This window comes from Schistocerca nitens, chromosome 11, assembly GCF_023898315.1.
Source record: "Schistocerca nitens isolate TAMUIC-IGC-003100 chromosome 11, iqSchNite1.1, whole genome shotgun sequence".
In the NCBI taxonomy this organism is placed as follows: Eukaryota; Metazoa; Arthropoda; class Insecta; order Orthoptera; family Acrididae; genus Schistocerca; species Schistocerca nitens.
This window is the reverse complement of record NC_064624.1, coordinates 24,282,638-24,304,933: the sequence shown is the minus strand read 5'-3', so window position 1 is coordinate 24,304,933 and position 22,296 is coordinate 24,282,638. Positions and strand designations below refer to the sequence as shown.

The 22,296-nt window shown below is 42.8% G+C and overlaps 1 protein-coding gene across 1 annotated transcript in view; it reads right to left on the bottom strand.

Moving 5' to 3' along the window:
* LOC126213386 (zinc finger protein 493-like) overlaps window positions 1-22,296 on the bottom strand; it is a 185,278-nt gene that overhangs the window by 14,344 nt on the left and 148,638 nt on the right. Inside the window, exon 7 of the mRNA XM_049941091.1 lies at window positions 6,235-6,272. Within this exon, the coding sequence (XP_049797048.1) occupies window positions 6,235-6,272 (38 nt within the window). The remainder of the gene's footprint in view (window positions 1-6,234; window positions 6,273-22,296) is intronic.

Here is a 22,296-nt window from a genome sequence, read left to right as displayed (position 1 = left end):
TATTAAAGACAATATAATCTGAGGAATGGATTATGCATGTCAGACTAAGCTCTTAGATATGGAAGACTGCTTACAATCAAATAGTAGTTTCAAGTACATTCTCACGGTCACAAACACACATTCCAATTTCACTTGGGCCTTACCTTTGAAAGTAAAGACAGGGAAGGAGGTTTGAGAGATTTCTGAACAATTGTTGCAGACAGGACTGAATCGACTGCCCAACAACCTTGAATCATATGATGGAAGTGAATTTTACGATAGACATTTCAAAGCAGAATTGGAATGATGTGGGATAAATCACTATTTAACATTCTCCCATTTGGAAACCAGTATTGCCAAATGGTTGGACAACCAAAAACCGAATGTGGAAGCAATATAATCTTCAAAATATGTGCAAATGGCTGAACATACAGCCACAAATCATTGACACATATAATCGCATCATCCACCACAGAATTTAGAAGAAACCTATTGATGTCACAAGCTAACTACACGAAAGCTTTGAACCCAATATGTTCCTCCCAGAGCAGGTCAAAAGATGTCGAGGGAACAGGGCATTGATGAAATGGCTTAGTTTTTCATCAAAGCTCAACAGCTGGGTGAACACTCGCAATTTGCTATGTAATACGAAAAGCAAACCTCAAACCATGCAACAGTGTGACATGAGTCTCGAGAATCTGCCATCAGAAGTTTGTATCTCTAGATACAATTTCTGTGGAGCTGGAACAAAATTGAAATGGCACCTAGTTTATGGTGATAAGGGCTTTAATGCATTGGACAATGTATGCAAAGAGCACATCATCGCCTACACTACAAATAATGATCACCATATTGCAGACCAAACATTCATTGATAAGGTTGTGCAGGTATGTCAAGGGACAGATATTCATGTAGCACAATGTATTTCTACATATATCGTTGATAAGGCAATGTTTGCTCAAACTTAAATTGGGTACCAGACTAACCTTCAAGCAATATTGAATGCAGCTCACTGCATACTAAAGAAGAAGAAAAACCTATGCGATGTTTAAAAAATTGGTGACAGCGGTAAAAGGTGCCTTGAGGCAGAAAGAAGGAAGGAAACGACATGTTAAAGAGGCCAGATTCCTACCAATACCAAAGACATCTGATGGAATAATTCTATTTCTGACACCTACTTTTGCTGGGCTGTCAGCCACTGGTTTCATTAGCTATGAGAGCTGATACCATATTTCGAGCAGTACAGAACGCCCGAAAAAGCGAAGAGTAACTACAAACAGCTAAAAAGCATATGACCATGGAGGCCATCGCTATAGGCAAAGGCCTACATTTACAATAAAGGAAATGGCTTGGGTTGTACATTTAAAAAAGGCCCATAGCAATGGTACTGGAAAGAAGGATTAAAAACATAGATCTGCTTAAACTTGTCAGAAAATTTAAAATCATGAGATTTTACAGCGTGTTTATGTAGGATACATTGCCTGAGACAATGTGGAAATCCAAGAAACGTGGAACTGTCAAATTAGGTGTTTGGGGTATGGAGCTCTTGGTAATTTAAGGCCACCTGAAGAATTGTATTGTCACTTCACCAATATGAACCAGCTGTTGTACAATGTTCGACGCTACCATGACTTCAATTCATACTTCTGAGAATATTAATGCATGATACTTTTCCTGAAAATTGCATAAAACAAGCAGTATGCAAGTCTCGACATTATTTGAAGCTTCGATGTAATTATGTTCACTCTAATCCTAATTGGTCTAAATTGAAAGCAAACAACTTTCATGCAATATATGAGCAGGGGGTAGTGATACACAGTATTGACCAGTCTGGAAACACACAAAAGCACAGCTAACGTCACTGAACTAATAAAAAATTCCATCTAGGGAATGGGGAAGTTGTGGCAATACCTCCTAGCTCTTGCGACATTGACACTTCATATGCATACTTGAAACGTTTTGTTAAAGGGTTTCAGATACATGCATACCTTAATATGTTTAAATCAGAGATAAAAAGAAAACATGTTGTGGACTTCAGTCACAAATAATCAATATCATGGCTACTAGGTTTCTCAAAGGGACAAGTGATGGTGCATAATAGTGATAAAATTTCAATTATCAACTGGTGGCCATACTGCCAGTCAGTACAATTCGTGTAGAGTGTAATATTGCAACGAATTTTGTATCATGATGACAGATTAGTCCGTACTACTTATGCAATTTTTCCTACAGTGGGTCGTGAAGTGAAGAAAATGAAGTCCATAATGAACATAGGCTGCTACATGAAGCCAAGCTGGCGACGGGTTCACAACGATCAGGAATGTTGCAGGTATCATGAAGTTAAGCTGCCGAAGCAGAAGCCAGAAGTGAACTCCAGGAGGTAACAGAAGAATAGTGTGCCCCACACTGGCAGGCAAGTGAGTCACTGAATAAGAGGGAATAGGACGAATGGCCAGGTGTGAAAGAGAAACGGCATGCTTATCCACTGAGGAGGACATCATCATGCCAGTATGACTAGTAGTTCAGCATCTTCTGCACAAACACTCAACTGGGCTGGTGAAAAAGCCGCTAGTGGCGAAACGTATTCCATGATGGTGGAGTGTGTTAAGACAGCATGTGATGGACAGAGATGCAGAGGAATGAACTAAACACCCACAGTCCAGTTACGAATGGACATGGGATTAAAAAAAAATGGAGGAGGGTGGCCTGATTCGCTCCCCTGGAACTACCACTTAGAAGATGTAGGACACTGAGGGATTGAGTACTGTGTGCAGCCAAGTAAGATACATGGGAGGACCAAGGAAGATTCCTATCAGACATGAGTCATACAAAGGGTTTTGGCAGTGGAAAAGTGAAAGCCACTGCCCATGCTTCACGAAAAAAGATGATAGAACGACGCTGAAGACGCCGCTCAAGGAGGCAAGTTGATGTAGAACTGCAACAGATTGTATGATCTTTGACGAAAAGGGAGCTGAGATGCCTGGTGGGAGAGTACATAACATGGTTAATGGGTACAGCAAAGACAATGATACTCAGTACGAGCATTCAGGCATCCCTTTTCCTGGATAAATATGTCTGACAAAGGCAAACCACATAAACCCTGAGAAAAAATAGTCTTTCAAAACTTCCTCTAGTAAATGGGGCAGATGGCCTCTGAAGCCCGAGATGTATAAACTACAGAGGATACCAGCCCTTCACCAGATTTATCAGGACAACGGTTCAAAATGTGGAGAGCAGATCTCCTCAAGCGAATCACATTGCTGCATGCCTCAGTCCACCAGGGACCAGGGCATGCTACAATGAACTTTAAGTGCACAATATAGAACATTCTGCAGCGATAAGGATAACATTTGGAAAATACTTTACCTCGTCATCACAGCTGTGTAAGGTTCATGAGGGGGGAGTAAAGCTGCCAATTGGCCTTAGAAAGCTGCCAATTGGCCTTAGAAAGCTGCCAATTGGATTTGCACTCAGGTGGGGTAGTAGTCAGCAAATGGATAGCACACAGAAAGTCATCACTTGAGTATGTGTCAGAGGGAACAGGCCATTCAAGGTGACCAGCGATCTGGACAGTGCAGAACAAGAGGTCCAAATGGTAATAAATGTGCATTGAATCTGAAGGGAACATGAGAACTCCAATAGTGTGAGAGATTATTCTGAAGCTCAGCTAAGTGGGAACCTTTTGGACAGGTTCTCCAAGAGCCCCAAAGCAGATGGTGGGCATTTAAGTTGCCACGCAGCAAAAAGGAGTGGGGGAGCTGACCAGTGAGCTGGAGTAGTTCCGACATGGTAACAGCAAATAATGGCGGGGTGTAGACATTAAAAAGAGAAAAGATGGAATGAGGAAGGAAAATGCAGACTGCAACAGTTAGTAGTTAAGTGTTCAATGAGATCAATGACCAGCATGGCTCCCCCATGAGGTGGAGTGCTGTCATTGGGGGAAAGGTTACATAGGACCAGAAGGAAACATGAGAGGTCAAAGGGGTTGTGAGGACAATTTGTTTTTTTGGTAGCAGAAAACAAGAGGACGCTGCAATTCCAAGAGCAGCTGTAATTTCTCCGCGTTGGATCCATTGGAGAAGAGTCATAATGGGGATTGGGGAGGAGGGAACAAATGAAGGTTAGTCACCTTCGTGGCTGCTGAATGCCAGCCTTCAAAAATTCACTGCTACAGGGGGCAGAGGCTCGAGAATCCTATTACAGGAGATCTACAAACATATTGGCATTCTCCCTGGGTCAGCCTGTGAATTTCATGGCAGAAAATCGGTAGGCACTGGGCACCAGCAAAATGGAGCTCAGCCGGATGAGCGTATATGTGCCAACACAACTGAAGAGGATCTCCATGTCATGGAAGGAGAAGACCGTTTGAGTTCTAGGAACTTTCTAGTTGGCAGATGAAGACTGTTTTTAGCTGTAGAAAGTCTTTGCGGGAGTATTGCTTTTGTCCTTTCAGCCTGACTGTTGTGTAGCAGGTGATTTCGCAACCAGGGGCAATGATTTGATGGCTTGTTGCACAGTTGTAGGAGGAGATGAGGATGCTACTGTGACCTGGGTGATTTTACTACTAAAATACTGAACTTGAGGTTGCAAGTCTGGGTGGGTATATCCTCCGTTACACATGGCATATTCAAAATGGTACTGTAAATGCCAGATGGTAAAATGTACAGATTTCGACTAGCTAACAACTGCAAGTGACAGGGTGGGGTTTGATGTCCTTCACTCAGATGTCCTGGATGGCTCGCTCATTAAGACACATGGACATTCATGGGATTACAATTGATACAACAGAGAGGAGGGAAACAGTTGCCCTCATGAGAATCTCTGCCAAGAGTAACACATTTGGCCATTTTTTGACAGGATATGTGTTTTATTGTAATATTGACCCTTGTAGGAACTTATCTGGTTCGGAATGTATGGTTGGACCGTGATGACTTCATACCTTAACTTAGCAAACGGTACAAAAAAGGTGTATGAGGGCATTAATTTTTCATCCATCTTTTTCATTACTCAATGGGCTACAGTGATCCCATGATTAGAGAGACAATCGTGGATTTCTCCCTTGGTGAGGTTATCTAGCATCAGAATGTAAGGAACGCCATGTGAAGAGTTCAGTGTATGCTGGTCCTCAACACGAACAGGGTACCTCTGGAGGAGTAATGCTGTAAGCACTTGTTGTGCTTGAAAATCACAATACGTCTTCAAAAGCGAAGTTGCATTAGATAAATGAGACAAGAATTTCACAGAGCCTGCAACTGCAACAACACCTTTCAGAGCAAAGGACTGACCACCTGTGGTACATGATACCATGAGGAACTGATGTGCAGCTGGGAGGGCCTTCAAATCTTTAGCCTCATTCTGTTTACATTTAGGAGACACGCAGCAAGATGGTGATTGAGTCGCTGCAAAAAAAGACCCCATGACTGCCAACATCCCCAATGGCATGCTCCTTCCAAATGAGGGCCCCCCCTCAGAGGCGGATTCACCCACCATAAATGACTGTTTGCACCTGAGGTCATACCTCCTGACAGAGGGACCAACTGGCATTTGGGAAGGTAACAGCTTAGGTAGTCACCTCTTTCTGGGCCTGGCCTGTATCAGAGGGTATGTGCAAACCCTCTCCTTTGACCCGGAGCTGGGAATTTGCATTACCTTGTCACCTGTAATGCGTCTAATGAATGGGCTAGCATTCAGGAACACATTGGGACGAAGCAGAAACAAAGAGAATCAGGGTTCACCAGTTAAGTCTTCACGACCTTACTGAAACTGCCACCAGCTACTTACAGTTCTTCTTGATGGAGTCCCATAAACTTTCACCACTACAAGCTTGTGTGTTTCATGAGCACCACTTCGGCACAGCATTGAAAGAGCTGTTCAACACCACATTCATTAACCTGGAAGGGTGGGAATCGGCTCCAATTTTTGGAAACATAGCCACTTGCAATTTCTTCTTACTTGTTCTACTGCAATATGACATTATCTTGTGCCCATCAAGATGAATCTGTTGATTTTCAGTGATTTTCATGTGGTGTTCTGCATTGAGCAAAATACAGCTCCTGACATTCCACCTGAACTTTTATTTTCTTGTATGGATATTAGACGTTCACTCTATTTAGGAACAGTCACATAATGGTTGTTGCAAAGAATAGCATTAATGAATAATTGCAGTAGTGCATTTTATATCTGAAGTGCTCTCACAATTAATAAATAAAAATTTATATTTCTCAAAAAGTTCCACAATGAATTATGTAAACTTACCTTGCACTATCAGATGCGTATCTTGTTGAGGTTTCCACCTGAAATATTTGAAGAAATGGCCAGTGATTTACAACTGATGAGACAGTAAGTAAGTAGAATTTTATTAATGCCCACCAACATGTGATTGGTCCAAACAATGGTGTAGGTGAGGCTTGAAAATATAATTAAAGAGGTCATAATCAACTGTTGCACTTAATGAAATAGAATGTTAGTAAGAATTAACTCTCCATTTTCTCACTTTGTCTTCAGTACTGTAAGTAACTACACAAGCCAGTAATTTGGCTGTAGCCATACTGCCTACTAGACACTTTAGAAAGAAAAGAGAACAAATACATCTTTAATCTGTCATGCACTTACACCTTGTGTAAAATTTTCGTTCACTTTTTTCATTATGAAAACTGCTGTTCACTGACAGATGAATCAATCATCATAAGTGACACATTTGCGCCTTTGTGCTCTGGGCAGTGCAGACGAACTTGCAGAAATGAGGAGTGACTTGTAAACCCAACCCTAAGTTCACACCTAAAACTACATACATGCTTGGACCATTAAATATACAAACATTAATAAATACTGAAAACTCAAAATGCTTTCAGACATGTAAATAAACAACAAGTTAAAAGCGGCATTACAAAATAACACATACACAGATGAAGAAATACCAATATCAGAGAACTGTAGATTTTTCACAGACAACACAGGGAAGAAATTCATGAAACTACTCCAGAACTAGTATCTGCATTCATAAATGGCAAATCTATGTTATAGTCAGTACCAAATTTTTCATTACTACCTAAAAAACGCTCTGTGCAATAATTCAATATTTAGATGAGAGGTACATAATAATTAATGTACATGCACCAATAAATCAGGATAACAAGAACAATGCAGAACGTAAAACAGTCCTGAGGACAATGTTGAGAAGAATCTGATGAAGTGCCAGTGGAAAACATAAAAATTTTACTGAATTTTTATCCTCACACTGGTACAGAATGGAGAGGAGAACATTTTCTGCCTAAACTGCTATTAAATGTATTTATTCACAACTGGAATGCTCAAGTCACAGCTTACTATGAACTACATCAAAGTTATTAAATGTCATGCCTCGTGCTTGGGGAGTGAATATTAAGACGTGCACATTGACATGACTCTGATAGAAATTAGTACATGAAGTACTACCATTGTCTAAGCATACAGATTATGAAGACTCCCATATTGTAATGAATATGGAATTTGTAAACATGGTTTACACAAGGAAAGTATTACCTCAAAAGGAATTATAAAGGATTCAGACATCACACTGAGCTACCACCGCTTGAAAATCGTACAGCTGCCGAATTAATTTTGAATAAATACATTCTGCAACAGTCCAGGGAAAAATGTTTTCATTTATAAACGTCTGCCTGACTGTGGATGTAAGAAAAAAGGAAAAATGGTAAGAAAAAGACATTTAGCTAAATAGTTGGCAAATCACAAAACCACTAAAATGATATGAGGTCGACAATAATATGATTTGAGAATATCTGACAGCTTATGTGCCAATAACAAAGCACAATTCCAAGAACATGATAAATTTCATAGTGAGACATACACTCCTGGAAATGGAAAAAAGAACACATTGACACCGGTGTGTCAGACCCACCATACTTGCTCCGGACACTGCGAGAGGGCTGTACAAGCAATGATCACACGCACGGCACAGCGGACACACCAGGAACCGCGGTGTTGGCCGTCGAATGGCGCTAGCTGCGCAGCATTTGTGCACCGCCGCCGTCAGTGTCAGCCAGTTTGCCGTGGCATACGGAGCTCCATCGCAGTCTTTAACACTGGTAGCATGCCGCGACAGCGTGGACGTGAACCGTATGTGCAGTTGACGGACTTTGAGCGAGGGCGTATAGTGGGCATGCGGGAGGCCGGGTGGACGTACCGCCGAATTGCTCAACACGTGGGGCGTGAGGTCTCCACAGTACAACGATGTTGTCGCCAGTGGTCGGCGGAAGGTGCACATGCCCGTCGACCTGGACCGGACCGCAGCGATGCACGGATGCACGCCAAGACCGTAGGATCCTACGCAGTGCCGTAGGAGACCGCACCGCCACTTCCCAGCAAATTAGGGACACTGTTGCTCCTGGGGTATCGGCAAGGACCATTCGCAACCGTCTCCATGAAGCTGGGCTACGGTCCCGCACACCGTTAGGCCGTCTTCTGCTCACGCCCCAACATCGTGCAGCCCGCCTCCAGTGGTGTCGCGACAGGCGTGAATGGAGGGACGAATGGAGACGTGTCGTCTTCAGCGATGAGAGTCGCTTCTGCCTTGGTGCCAATGATGGTCGTATGCGTGTTTGGCGCCGTGCAGGTGAGCGCCACAATCAGGGCTGCATACGACCGAGGCACACAGGGCCAACACCCGGCATCATGGTGTGGGGAGCGATCTCCTACACTGGCCGTACACCACTGGTGATCGTCGAAGGGACACTGAATAGTGCACGGTACATCCAAACCGTCATCGAACCCATCGTTCTACCATTCCTAGACCGGCAAGGGAACTTGCTGTTCCAACAGGACAATGCACGTCCGCATGTATCCCGTGCCACCCAACGTGCTCTAGAAGGTGTAAGTCAACTACCCTGGCCAGCAAGATCTCCGGATCTGTCCCCCATTGAGCATGTTTGGGACTGGATGAAGCGTCGTCTCACGCGGTCTGCACGTCCAGCACGAACGCTGGTCCAACTGAGGCGCCAGGTGGAAATGGCATGGCAAGCCGTTCCACAGGACTACATCCAGCATCTCTACGATGGTCTCCATGGGAGAATAGCAGCCTGCATTGCTGCGAAAGGTGGATATACACTGTACTAGTGCCGACATTGTGCATGCTCTGTTGCCTGTGTCTATGTGCCTGTGGTTCTGTCAGTGTGATCATGTGTGAATAAAGTTTCCCCTTCCTGGGACAATGAATTCACGGTGTTCTTATTTCGATTTCCAGGAGTGTAGATACATGTTGAAATTGACCATTACCACAGAATAATAAAAGTACGATTCCTGGCCTAGAATGACTCATAACCATGTTCACAGAAGATTCAAAGAAATTCCATGAAAAGTTCAAGGAGACAACAATGGCAGAAATTCTAAAATACAAGATATATCAGGGATGGCTGAAGACAGGATGGTCCTGTGAACGGCAGATTGATAAAGGAAAATTTTAGATGGCTTACAACTATAAAGCACGACTACTTTAATTCAAAATTCTCAAAGAATCTGAAATGCAGAAGACAACACAAGTCTTCTTAAAAGAACTTCAACCTCATTTGATATAAGAAGAGACTTCAGCCAAGGCAATGGACTAACTCCATTCTTCTTTCAGACCATACTTGAAAAAGTGATCACTGAACAGATGGAGCAGTTGTCAGAATCTAATACCAGAAGTTGAATACTACTTGGATAGAAAATGGATAATGTCAAAATTAATTGTTCAACTTTTCTAGATAATTTAGCAACACTGACTATAGAGAAAGCACGAAACAGAGAGAAAGAAAAACAGCACGAAAAGCATGACTACAACATCCCAATCCAATACGAAGTATGGGAGTATCAGCAAGAGACAAATGAAAGGAATTTTGAGAAGTCATGGTGGGGAAAATGGAGCCACAAGAGGAAGACTATGAAAGATGAACTTTGCATTTCTGCTAACAGAAGATGTTTATAGTAAAAATTCATCTCCAAAACTGCAGAACCTCCAACTTGCAAGGCAGTCATTTGGCCAAAATACACATCTGCTTCACAATCACTAATTTCAGATTCAACAAAAGATAATGAAAATTAAGAAAAAAGGAAAGATGTTAGGAAACAGAACACCAGTTCAAACATTTAAATTAAGAAACAATACACAAGTACAAATAAATAAGAAAAAACTACAGACAAAATTTGGAAAAGAAGGGTAATGAGTCTTAGCATACTGAAAAGAAAAACTGTGCATCAGTGATAAATATTTTTTATTTAGAAAAAGAACTCACGGGCTTACAGAAGTGCACAAAGACCTACAAGAAACTTGTATAAATAAGCATGAAATTAAAAACCAAACCAAACCAAACCAAATACAAAAACAGAATTGAATCTATAAATTCTCCACAACAAAATATTTCCAAAAAGACAAGATAGAAAGTGGACATTGTGTGAGTGGCAAGACATAAGCATACAGATGAAGCTGTAGCATAAAGAAATGTAAAACCTTAGCTGGCCTGTATTGGAGCAGATCAAAAAAATTTTTGTTCCACATTTGCAGTACCTACTCAGTAAATCATAGTGATGGTATATGTACTGCAAACTAATTACAGCAAGGTGGTCAAAGAATCTCTGCAAATATGCAGATAACAGTATTTGGAGTGTTTTGTTAGGTTACAGCAGTGTTCAGAAATATTTTTCAATTGCATTACTGCTTGCGTGCAGTCACAAAAAAGCAACACATGTAGATGTCACTCAATCAAGAGCTTCATGCTGCTGTGGTTACATATCTAGTGAACGAGCAAGATCATAAAACAACAATATAAGTATATATTCCTTTAGCTCGAAAGTATGTAACTTGCCTTGATGGTATGGTATTCATGAACTACTATGACTCAGGTATTCACTCAGTGATTGTTTACTTGTAGAGAACTAGAAGTATAGCAAGAACACTTGCTTGATGTGAGACAAGCTGTTTTGCATGTGTTCACGATTGGGAGGTAGCAGTGTAGTACTGCTGTAGAGTGTTGCATACCAATACCACTAACAAGTGTGCACAGTCAATGTCAAGAACAGTAAATAACAGTAAGTAACAGTAACCAGTAAGCCAAGATCAGGTCTTCCTTGAAGCAGAGTGAGGAGGAAGGACAGAATGATTTTTAAGCAATCAGTGGTGTTGCTCCAAGAGAAACATCTCAACAAATCAGGGGTGATCTGAAGCAACATAATGGACTGAGCCAACACACATCTACTGTAAGAAGTCACTTGGTAACAGGTGATTTACATGATCAATGACATAAACCCACTCCTAAAATCAGAAAATAGTGACAGGATAGCGTTTGCAAGGTAACCCCAAACTTTGAGTGACAAAGATGAGTCTGCGGTTTTGTGGAGTGACAAAAATTAATTTACCGTATTTATTATCTGATGGTTTGCAGTATACAGGGTGAGTCACTAACTACTGTCACCATGAGTAACTCCAAAAGTATGATAGGATATGAAAAGTTTGTGGGACAAAAGTATGATAGGATTGAAAAGTTTGTGGGACAAAAGTATGATAGGATATGAAAAGTTTGTGGGACAAAAGTTGCATGGTATAACAGGGGCCATAATATGAGGTTAGTTTTTTGTTGCTGGAGAGATATAAAGGTCAACTTCCTAAAGGTATTTCTTCCAGTAACAGACAATGTTTATTGCAGGAATAGGGTGTAATTCCTACCATTAACACTACCTTCGATGATATAGGGGGCTATAATTCTGTCCTACAGAATCCCACAATATTCAATCACTGACCACAGTTTTTGGTGTGCAACTTGCAGCAACCAACATGGATGCCAATAATGCATGTTATGCAAATTAACATTTTCATGGTTCATGAATGTAGCCTCATCACTAAATAAAATTAAATTAATAAATGTGTAATCCCTCTGAATCTGATATTGAGCCCATCAGTAGAATTTAATGTGACGTATACAATCCGTACCATTTAATTCTTGGTGGAGACCGGTATGGTAAGGATGATGTATATGGCAATACACAACATGAACAACACTACTCTCGCTCATGTCCGATTCCCTTGCGATTTGATGCAAACTAGCAAAAGGATCTGTAACTACAGTGCAACAGTACCAGCTCTCACTGAATTTCGTTGGCATTCTCCATAAATGAGAAGCATATCAGCTTGCTCTTTGAAGGAATACATCATTCACATTCGTTTGATTTGACATACTAGTCTTACTGTTCCTGTTAGTGTTGTATTGCAAGACTATCGAATGGTGTTTACATGTCAATTGCACATTTGATGGATATGCCCTATTTGGCAAATATTTACTATTTACATGAGATATATGAGAGAATTGCAAGAGCACATGCCTCGATAAGTACTGATGTGGTAAGGAATACGACTCAATTCATATTAAGAAGATTGCAGCACTGCACTGATACCAATTGTCATCACTACAAACTACTCCTGTAAATGGACGTCCATGCCGCCTTTTTGTCTTTGTTGATCTTCGAAGACCTTATTGTTGCACATCATTAAAAAAAAATATATATAGAAGTTGACACTCATATATCTGACGCGACCCCATCTAGCAACAAAACAGAAATGTCATATTATGGCCCCCATTGTCCCATGCAACATTTGTCCCACAAACTTTTCAGCTAATCTCATACTCTCAGAGTTACTCTAGCCGGTAATAGTTACTCACCCTGTATGTTGTTGTTGTGGTCTTCAGTCCTCAGACTGAAGCTCTCCATGCTACTCTATCCTGTGCAAGCTGCTTCATCTCCCAGTACCTACTGCAACCTACATCCTTCTGAATCTGCTTAGTGTATTCATCTCTTGGTCTCCCTCTACGATTTTTACCCTCCACATTGCCCTCCAATACTAAATTGGTGATCACTTGATGCCTCAGACAATGTCCTACCAAGCAATCCCTTCTTCTAGTCAAGTTGTGCCACAAACTTCTCTTCTCCCCAATCCTATTCAGTACTTCCTCATTAGTTATGTGATCTACCCATCTAATCTTGAACAATCTTCTGTAGCACCACATTTCGAAAGCTTCTATTCTCTTCCTGTCCAAACTATTTATCGTCCATGTTTCATTTTCAAACATGGCTATACTCCATATGAATACTTTCAGAAACGACTTCCTGACACTTAAATCTATACTCGATGTTAACAAATTACTCTTCTTCAGACACGCTTTTCTTGCCATTGCCAGTCTACATTTCATATCCTCTTTACTTCGACCATCATTAGTTATTTTGCTCCCCAAATAGCAAAACTGCTTTACTACCTTAAATGTATCATTTCCTAATCTAATTCTGGCAGCATCACCCAACTTAATTCGACTACATTCCATTGTTCTCGTTTTGCTTTTGTTGATGTTCATCTTATATCCTCCTTTCAAGACACTATCCATTCCGTTCAACTGCTCTTCCAAGTCCTTTGCTGCCTGACAAAATTACTATGTCATTGGCGAACCTCAAAGCTTTTATTTCTTCTCCATGGATTTTAATACCTACTCCGAATTTTTCTTTTGTTTCCTTCACAGCCTGCTCAATATACAACCACTATTTCCCTTTCATGCCCCTTGACTCTTATAACTGCCATCTGGTTTCTGTACAAATTGTAAATAGCCTTTCGCTCCCTGTATATTACCCCTCCCACCTTCAGAATTTGAAAGAGAGTATTCCAGTTAACATTGTCAAAAGCTTTCTCTAAGTCTACAAATGCTAGAAACATAGATTTGCCTTTTCTTAATCTTTCTTCTAAGATAAGTCGTAAGGTTAGTATTGCCTCACATGTTCCAACATTTCTACAGAATCCAAACTGATCTTCCCCGAGGTCTGCTTCTACTAGTTTTTCCATTCGTCTGTAAAGAATTCGCATTAGTATTTTGCAGCTGTGGCTTATTAAACTGATTGTTCGGTAATTTTCACATCTGTCAACACCTGCTTTCTTTGGGATTGGAGTTGTTATATTCTTCTTGAAGTCTGAGGGTATTTCGCCTGTCTCATACATCTTGCTCACCAGATGGTAGAGTTTTGTCAGGACTGGCTCTCCCAAGGCCGTCAGTAGTTCTAATGGAATGTTGTCTACTACGGGGGCCTTGTTTCGACTCAGGTCTTTCAGTGCTCTGTCAAACTCTCCACCCAGTATCGTATCTCCCATTTCATCTTCATCTACATCCTGTTTCATTTCCATATCATTGTCCTCAAGTACACCGCCCTTGTATAGACCCTCTATATACTCCTTCCAGCTTTCTGCTTTCCCTTCTTTGCTTAGAACTGGGTTTCCAGCTGAGCTCTTGATATTCAGACAAGTGGTTATCTTATCTCCAAAGGCCTTTTTAATTTTCCTGTAGGCAGTATCTATCATACTCCTAGTGAGATAAGCCTCTACATCCTTACATTTGTCCTCTACTCATCCCTGCTTAGCCATTTTGCACTTCCTGGCGATCTCATTTGAGACGTCTGTATTCCTTTTTGCCTGCTTCATTTACTGCATTTTTATATTTTCTGCTTTCATCAATTAAATTCAATATATTTTCTGTTACCCAAGGATTTCTACTAGCCCTCGTCTTTTTACCTGCTTGATCCTCTGCTGCTTTCACTACTGCATCCCTCAAAGCTACCCATTCTTCTCACCCTGTATACATAACAAAAAAGCTAAAGGGTCACCTTAATTTACAAGCAGTTTTTAAGGAAAGTACATTTTTACCATTTTTTTTATTAGATTGCAGTCAGGCTAAAAATTTCTTAGTTTATAAAACTAAAATGAATTTAAAATCACTGATATTCATTATCTGAAATTTCCTCTTTCCTCAGCATCGTTGTCCACTTTATATATATATATATATATATATATATATATATATATATAAAGATGGTCTTAACTACCACTGAGAATATTATTTATGCTGCCCTTCTTGAAAGATTTAACTATGATGTTTTCTGTCACTCCAGATCATGACTGCTTTATTGACTGACACACTTGTTTGTTAGTAGATCATTTTAAGAACTCCCTTTGGCATGAATTCATGTTGAGCTTAATGCATCATCCATTTGTTCCATTCCTTTTCAATATACACTTTAAATACACTGAAGTGCTACAGAAACTGGTATAAGCATGTGTATTCAAAGACAGAGAAATGTAAACAAACAGAATATGATCACTGCAGTCGACAATGCCTATGTAAGACAACAAGTGTCTGACACAGATGTTGCATCAGTTACTACTACAACAATGGTAGGTAATTAAGATTTAACTGATACTTCCTGGAAGATTAAAACTGTGTGCCAGGCCGAGACTCGAAGTTGGGACCTTTGCCTGGTAGAGCAATTGCCCGCGAAAGGCGAAGGTCCCGAGTTCAAGTCTCGGTGCGGCACACAGTTTTAATCTGCTAGGAAGTTTCATATCAGCGCACACCCTGCTGCAGAGTGAAAATCTCATTCTGGAAACATCCCCAAGGCTGTAGTTAAGCCATGTCTCCGCAATATACTTTCTTTCAGGAGTGCTAGTTCTGCAAGGTTCGCAGGAGAGCTTCTGTAAAGTTTGTAAGGTAGGAGGCGAGGTACTGGCAGAAGTGAAGTTGTGAGGACAGGGCGTGAGTCGTGCTTGGGTAGCTCAGTTGGTAGAGCAATTTCCCGCGAAAGGCAAAGGTCCTGAGTTCGAGTCTCAGTCCGGCACATAGTTTTAATCTGCTAGGTAGTTTCATATCAGTGCACACTCCGCTGCAGAATGAAAATCGCATTCAAGATTTAACTGAGTCGGAATGTGGTGTTATAGCCAAAGCATGAGCGATGGGACACATCATTTCTGAGGTAGCAATGAAGTGTGGATCTTACCCTACGACCATTTCATTACAGTGAATATCAGGAATCCATTAAAATATAAAATTTCTGCCATTGCTGTGGCCAGAAAAATATAATGCATGAATTAAACCAAGAAAAAATGAAGAAAATCACTCAACATGCTGCAGGATTCAATGCTGGGCCATCAGAAAGTATCAGCGTGCAAACCATTCAACAAAACATCACTGATATTGGCTTTTGGAGCTGAAGGTCCACTCGTACACTGTTGATGACTGCGCGACACAAAGCATTGTGTGTTCCATTGGCACATCAATACCGACACTGGACTGTTGATGACTGGAAATATGTTGCTTGGTCAGATGGGTCTCGTTTCAAATTGTATTGAGCAGATGGATTTGTACGGGTATGGAGACAGCGTCATGAATCCATGTTCGAGCTGGTGGAGGCTCTGTAATGGTGTGGGGCATGTGCTGGAGTCATATGGGACATCTGATACATCTAGAGACGACTCTGACAGGTCACAGGCACATTAGCATCCTGTCTGATTATCTGCATCCATTGTGCATTCTGGCGGACTTGGGTAATTCCAGCAGGAAAATGTGTCACACCACATGTCCAGAATTGCTACAGAGTGGCTCCATAAACACTCTTCTGAGAAACACTTCTGCTGGCCACCAAATTCCCCCGACATTAACATTATTGATCGTATCTGGGATGTCTCGCAACATGCTCTTCAGAAAATATCTCCACTCCCTTGTACTCTTTCTGATTTTTGGTCAGCCCTGCAAGATTCATGGTGTGAATTCTCCCCCAGCACTACTTCAGACATTAGCTGAGTCCATGACATGTTGTGTTGTGGCACTTCTGCATGTTCACTAGGGCCCTACATGATATTAGGCAGGTGTACCAGCTTCTATGGCTCTTCAGTGTAGTGTATTTGTCAAGACATCAAGGAGTTGCTATTGTGAATAAGTCATCCTGCACTAACCTCAAGCTCTGTATTTAACTGTCCCAATTTGTCTTTAACAGAATTTTACAAATGACAATTAAAGTGATCTAGCACATGAAGAAAACTCTTCTCCAATTAAGTGACTTTCCTTCACTTCAACACTGTTATTAAATAATTTCATACCGGCTTCATCCATCCAATCCTTGTCACGTATGTGAACAACACCTGGCAGTATTTGGTTGGTTGGTTTGTGGTATTAAAGGGACCAGACTGCTACAGTCATTGGTCCCTTTTTCCAAAACTTAAAAACACCTACACAGAATAAAAACGAACAATGGACATGACAACAGACGACATTGGACGAGAAAGACGCAGACAGAGACCCGACAAAAGGAATTAAAATCACACAGAGTGTGACAGTGGTTGGCCGACCAGAGAGAGAAAAAAGGAAAAGCCAACCACCTAGAAACACACCAAAAAATAATCCAGTCTAAAATCGTAGGCCAAAGGCCAGACTTATAACAAGAAATGACAAACACTCAAATTAAGTGATTAAAACCCCCTGCCCGATTAAAACGCAGAACTAAGCCTGCCATGACAGTGTCATCTGTTAAAAGGGCAGGGAGTGTATCAGGCAGCGCAAATGTCTGCTGGAGCACAGCTAAAACAGGACAGGCCAACAAAATGTGGACCACCGTCAAAGCCGCCCTGCAGCGACAGAGGCGGGTCCTCACGACTCAGTAAATATCTGTGTCAGCCAGGTGTGGCCAATGCGGAGCCGACAAAGGACAACTGAGTCCCTGCAAATGGCTCGCATGGATGACCGCCACACAGTCATCCTCTCCTTGACAGCACAGAGTTTATTAGGTGTGGTCAGGTCGCGCCATTCAGCGTCCCAAAGCGCGAAAACTTTGCGGCGTAAGACTGCTCGCAAATCCGTCTCCGGGAGGCCAACGTCCAGAGGTGGTTCACTGGTGGCCTGTTTGGCCAGGCGGTCAGCATGTTCATTGCCCGGGATGCCGAAATGACCAGGGGTCCACACAAAGACCACAGAGTGCCCGCAACGGGCAAGAGTATGGAGGGACCCCTGGACAGCCATCACCAGACGAGAGCGAGGGAAACACTGGTTGATAGCTCATAAACCGCTCAGGGAGTCACTACAGATAACGAAGGACTCACCTGAGCAGGAGTGGATATACTCTAGGGCATGAAAGATGGCGACCAGCTCAGCAGTGAAAACATTGCAGCCAGCCGGCAATGAGCGTTGTTTGTAATGGTCCCCTAGAGTGAGAGCATAACTGACATGACCAGCCACCATCAAACCGTCAGTGTAAACAACGCCAGAGCTCTGATACTTGGCAAGGATGGAAAGAAAGTGGCGGCAGAAGGCCTCTGAAGGGACTGAGTCCTTCGGGCCCTGTGCCAATTTGAGCTGAAGGCAAGGGCAGGGCACACACCACGGGGGTGTACGCAGGGGGGCCCGGAAAGGAGGTGGAAGAGGGAAAACCTCAAGCCTGGAGAGAAGCTCTCTGATGTGGACCGCGATCGTAGAACCTGACTGGGGCCGACGTTCTGGGAGATGGACAACCGACTGAGGAAACAGGAGATGATAATTAGGATGCCTGGGCAAGCTACAAACATGTGTAGCATAAGCGGGCAGTAAATGTTGGCGCCGTGATCACAGTGGAGGGACACCTGCCTCCATTAATAGGCTGTTCACAGGGCTGGTCCGGAAAGCTCCAGTGGCAAGTCGGATCCTGCTGTGAAGGATTGGGTCCAGCCCCTGCAATGCATAAGGGGACGCTGAACCATAAGCCAGGCTCCCAAAACCCAGACGGGACTGGATTAACGCCTGGTAGCGGTTTGCAATTATGTCGGAGTCAGTACAAACTGCTCCATTCAGTGACAGCGCAAGGACGCTGACAGGGGTCCAATAGCCATAGAGGCGCCTCACCTTGGCCCAAACCTGCGATGGAGAGAGATATGGAGACCAATGGTGGAGACATACCGTTCCCAGCACTCCTGCTTGTGTTGGTGAATGATGCGGCGTGCCCTCGCATGGAGCCGTTTAAAAGCGATGATGTTCTTTAATGAGGGTTGCCGCTTGTGACACTGGAGGGCCTGCCTGCAATCTTTAATCTCCTCGGCGATCGCAGGCGACTACCAAGGCACAGTCCTCCGCCGAGGGGACCCAGAAGTATGGGAATGGCTGATTCTGCGGCAGTAAGAACGCCGGTGGTGACCGAGTGAACCACCGCATCAATGGCTTCGTTAGAAAGAAGCTCAATAGCGGCAATGGAGGAGAACAAGTTCCAGTCAGCCTTATTCACAGCCCTTCTGCAAGGGCGCCCAGTAGAGTGACGCTGTGGCAGTGAGAGAAAGATCGGAAAGTGGTCACTACCACACAAGTCGTCATGCATACTCCATTGGACAGACGGTAAGAGTCTAGGGCTGCAGATTGAAAGGCCGATTGCTGAGTAGGTGCCATGTGCCACATTGAAATGTGTGAAGGCACCATCATTTAAGAGGGAAAGGTCGAGCTGTGCCAGTACATGCTCAATGGTAGCGCCTCGGCCTGTTGCCACTGAACCACCTCACAGAGGGATATGAGCGTTGAAGTCGCCCAGTAACAGAAAGGGGGGCGGCAATTGGGCTCTCAGCGCAGCCAGGACATGCTGTGGGACATCACTATCCGGTGGAAGATAAAGACTGCAGATAGATACAGCCTGTGGCGTCCACACCCAAAAAGCGACAGCCTCTGAAGGTGTTTGTAGAGGGACAGACTCGCTGTGAAGGGAGTGAAGGACGTAGATGCAGACACCACCAGATACCCTTTCATAAGCTGCTCGGTTCATACAATAACCCCGATAGCCATGGAGGGCTGGGATTCACATTGCTGGAAACCAAGTTTCTTGAAGAGCATTGCAGAGGAAAGGGTGAAGGCTGATAAGTTGTCGGAGGTCAGTAAGATTGTGGAAGAAACCGCTGCAGTTCCACTGGAGGATGATATTGTCCATGGCTGAAAAAGGCGTGAAGGGGCTGGGGAGGCAGATTACGCCACTGGGTCACCTGCTGCCTCCGATTCTACATCTACATCCATACTCCGCAAGCCACCTGACGGTGTGTGGCGGAGGGTACCTTGAGTACCTCTATCAGTTCTCCCTTCTATTCCAGACTCTTATTGTTCGTGAAAAGAAGGATTGTCGGTATGCCTCTGTGTGGGCTCTAATCTCTATGATTATATCATCATGGTCTCTTCGCGAGATATATGTAAGAGGGAGCAATATACTGCTTGACTCGTCGGTGAAGGTATGTTCTCGAAACTTCAACAAAAGCCTGTACCGAGCTACTGAGCGTCACTCCTGCAGAGTCTTCCACTGGAGTTTATCTATCATCTCCGTAACACTTTCCCGATAACTAAATGATCCTGTAACACAGCGCGCTGCTCTCCGTTGGATCTACTCTATCTCTTCTATCAACCCTATCTGGTACGGATCCCACACTGCTGAGCAGTATTCAAGCAGTGGGCGAACAAGCGTACTGTATCCTACTTCCTTTGTTTTCAGATTGCATTTCCTTAGGATTCTTCCAATGAATCTCAGTCTGGCATCTGCTTTACCGACAATCAACATTATATGATAATTCCATTTTAAATCACTCCTAATGCATGCTCCCAGATAATTTATGGAATTAATTGCTTCCAGTTGCTGACCTGCAACGTTGTAGCTAAATGATAAGCGATCTTTCTTTCTATGTATTCATAGCACATTACACTTGTCTACATTGAGATTCAATTGCCATTCCCTGCACCATGCGTCAATTCGCTGCAGATCCTCCTGCATTTCAGTACAATTTTCCATTGTTACAACCTCTTGATATACCATAGCATCATCTGCAAAACCGAGCGAGGTGGCGCAGTGGTTAGCACACTGGACTCGCATTCGGGAGGACGACGGTTCAATCCCATCTCCGGCCATCCTGATTTAGGTTTTCTGTGATTTCCGTAAATCGCTTCAGGCAAATGCCGGGATGGTTCCTTTGGAAGGGCACGGCCGATTTCCTTCCCCTTCCTTCCCTCACCCGAGCTTGCGCTCCGTCTCTAATGACCTCGTTGTCGACAGGACGTTAAACACTAATCTCCTCCTCCTCCTCATCTGCAAAAAGCCTCAGTGAACTTCCGATGTCATCCACAAGGTCATTTATGTATATTGTGAATAGCAACGGTCCTACGACACTCCTTTGCGACACACCTGAAATCACTCTTACTTCGGAAGACTTATCTCCATTGGGAATGACATGCTGCGTTCTGTTATCTAGGAACTCTTCAATCCAATCACACAATTGGTCTGATAGTCCATATGCTCTTACTTTGTTCATTAAACGACTGTGGGGAACTGTATCGAACGCCTTGCGGAAGTCGAGAAACACGGCATCTACCTGTGAACCCGTGTCTACGGCCCTCTGAGTCTCGTGGACGAATAGCGCGAGCTTGGTTTCACACGACCGTCTTTTTCGAAACCCGTGCTGATTCCTACAGAGTAGATTTCTAGTCTCCAGAAAAGTCATTATACTCTAACATAATACGTGTTCCAAAATTCTATAACTGATTGACGTTAGAGGTATAGGTCTATAGTTCTGCACATCTGTTCGACGTCCCTTCTTGAAAATGGGGATGACCTGTGCCCTTTTCCAATCCTTTGGAACGCTACGCTCTTCTAGAGACCTACAGTACACCGCTGCAAGAAAGGGGGCAAGTGCAATTCGCATACTCTGTGTAAAATCTAACTGGTATCCCATCAGGTCCAGCGGCCTTTACTCTTGAGCGATTTTAATTGTTTCTCTATACCTTTCTCGTCTATTTCGATATCTACCATTTTGTCATCTGTGCGACAATCTAGAGAAAGAACTACAATGCAGTCTTCCTCTGTGAAACAGCTTTGGAAAGAGATATTTAGTATTTCGGCTTTTAGTCTGTCATCCTCTGTTTTAGTACCATTTTGGTCCCAGAGTGTCTGGACATTTTGTTTTGATCCACCTACCACTTTGACATAAGACCAAAATTTCTTAGGATTTTCTGCCAAGTAAGTACATAGAACTTTACTTTCGAATTCATTGAACGCCTCTCGCATAGCCCTCCTCACACTACATTTCGCTTCGGGTAATTTTTGTTTGTCTGAAAGGCTTTGGCTATGTTTACGTTTGCTGTGAAGTTCCCTTTGCTTCCGCAGCACTTTTGTAACTTGGTTGTTGTACCACAGTGGCTCTTTTCCATCTCTTATGATCTTGCTTGGCACATACTCATCTAACGCATATTTTACGATGGTTCTGAACTTTGTCCACTGATCCTCAACACTATCTGTACTTGAGACAAAACTTTTGTGTTGAACCATCAGGTACTCAGAAATCTACTTTTTGTCACTTTTGCTAAAGAGAAAAATCTTCCTACCTTTTTAATACTTCTATTTACGGCTGAAATCATCAATGCAGTAACCACTTTATGATCGCTGATTCCCTGTTCTGCGTTAACTGTTTCAAATAGTTCGGGTCTGTTTGTCACCAGAAGGTCTAATATG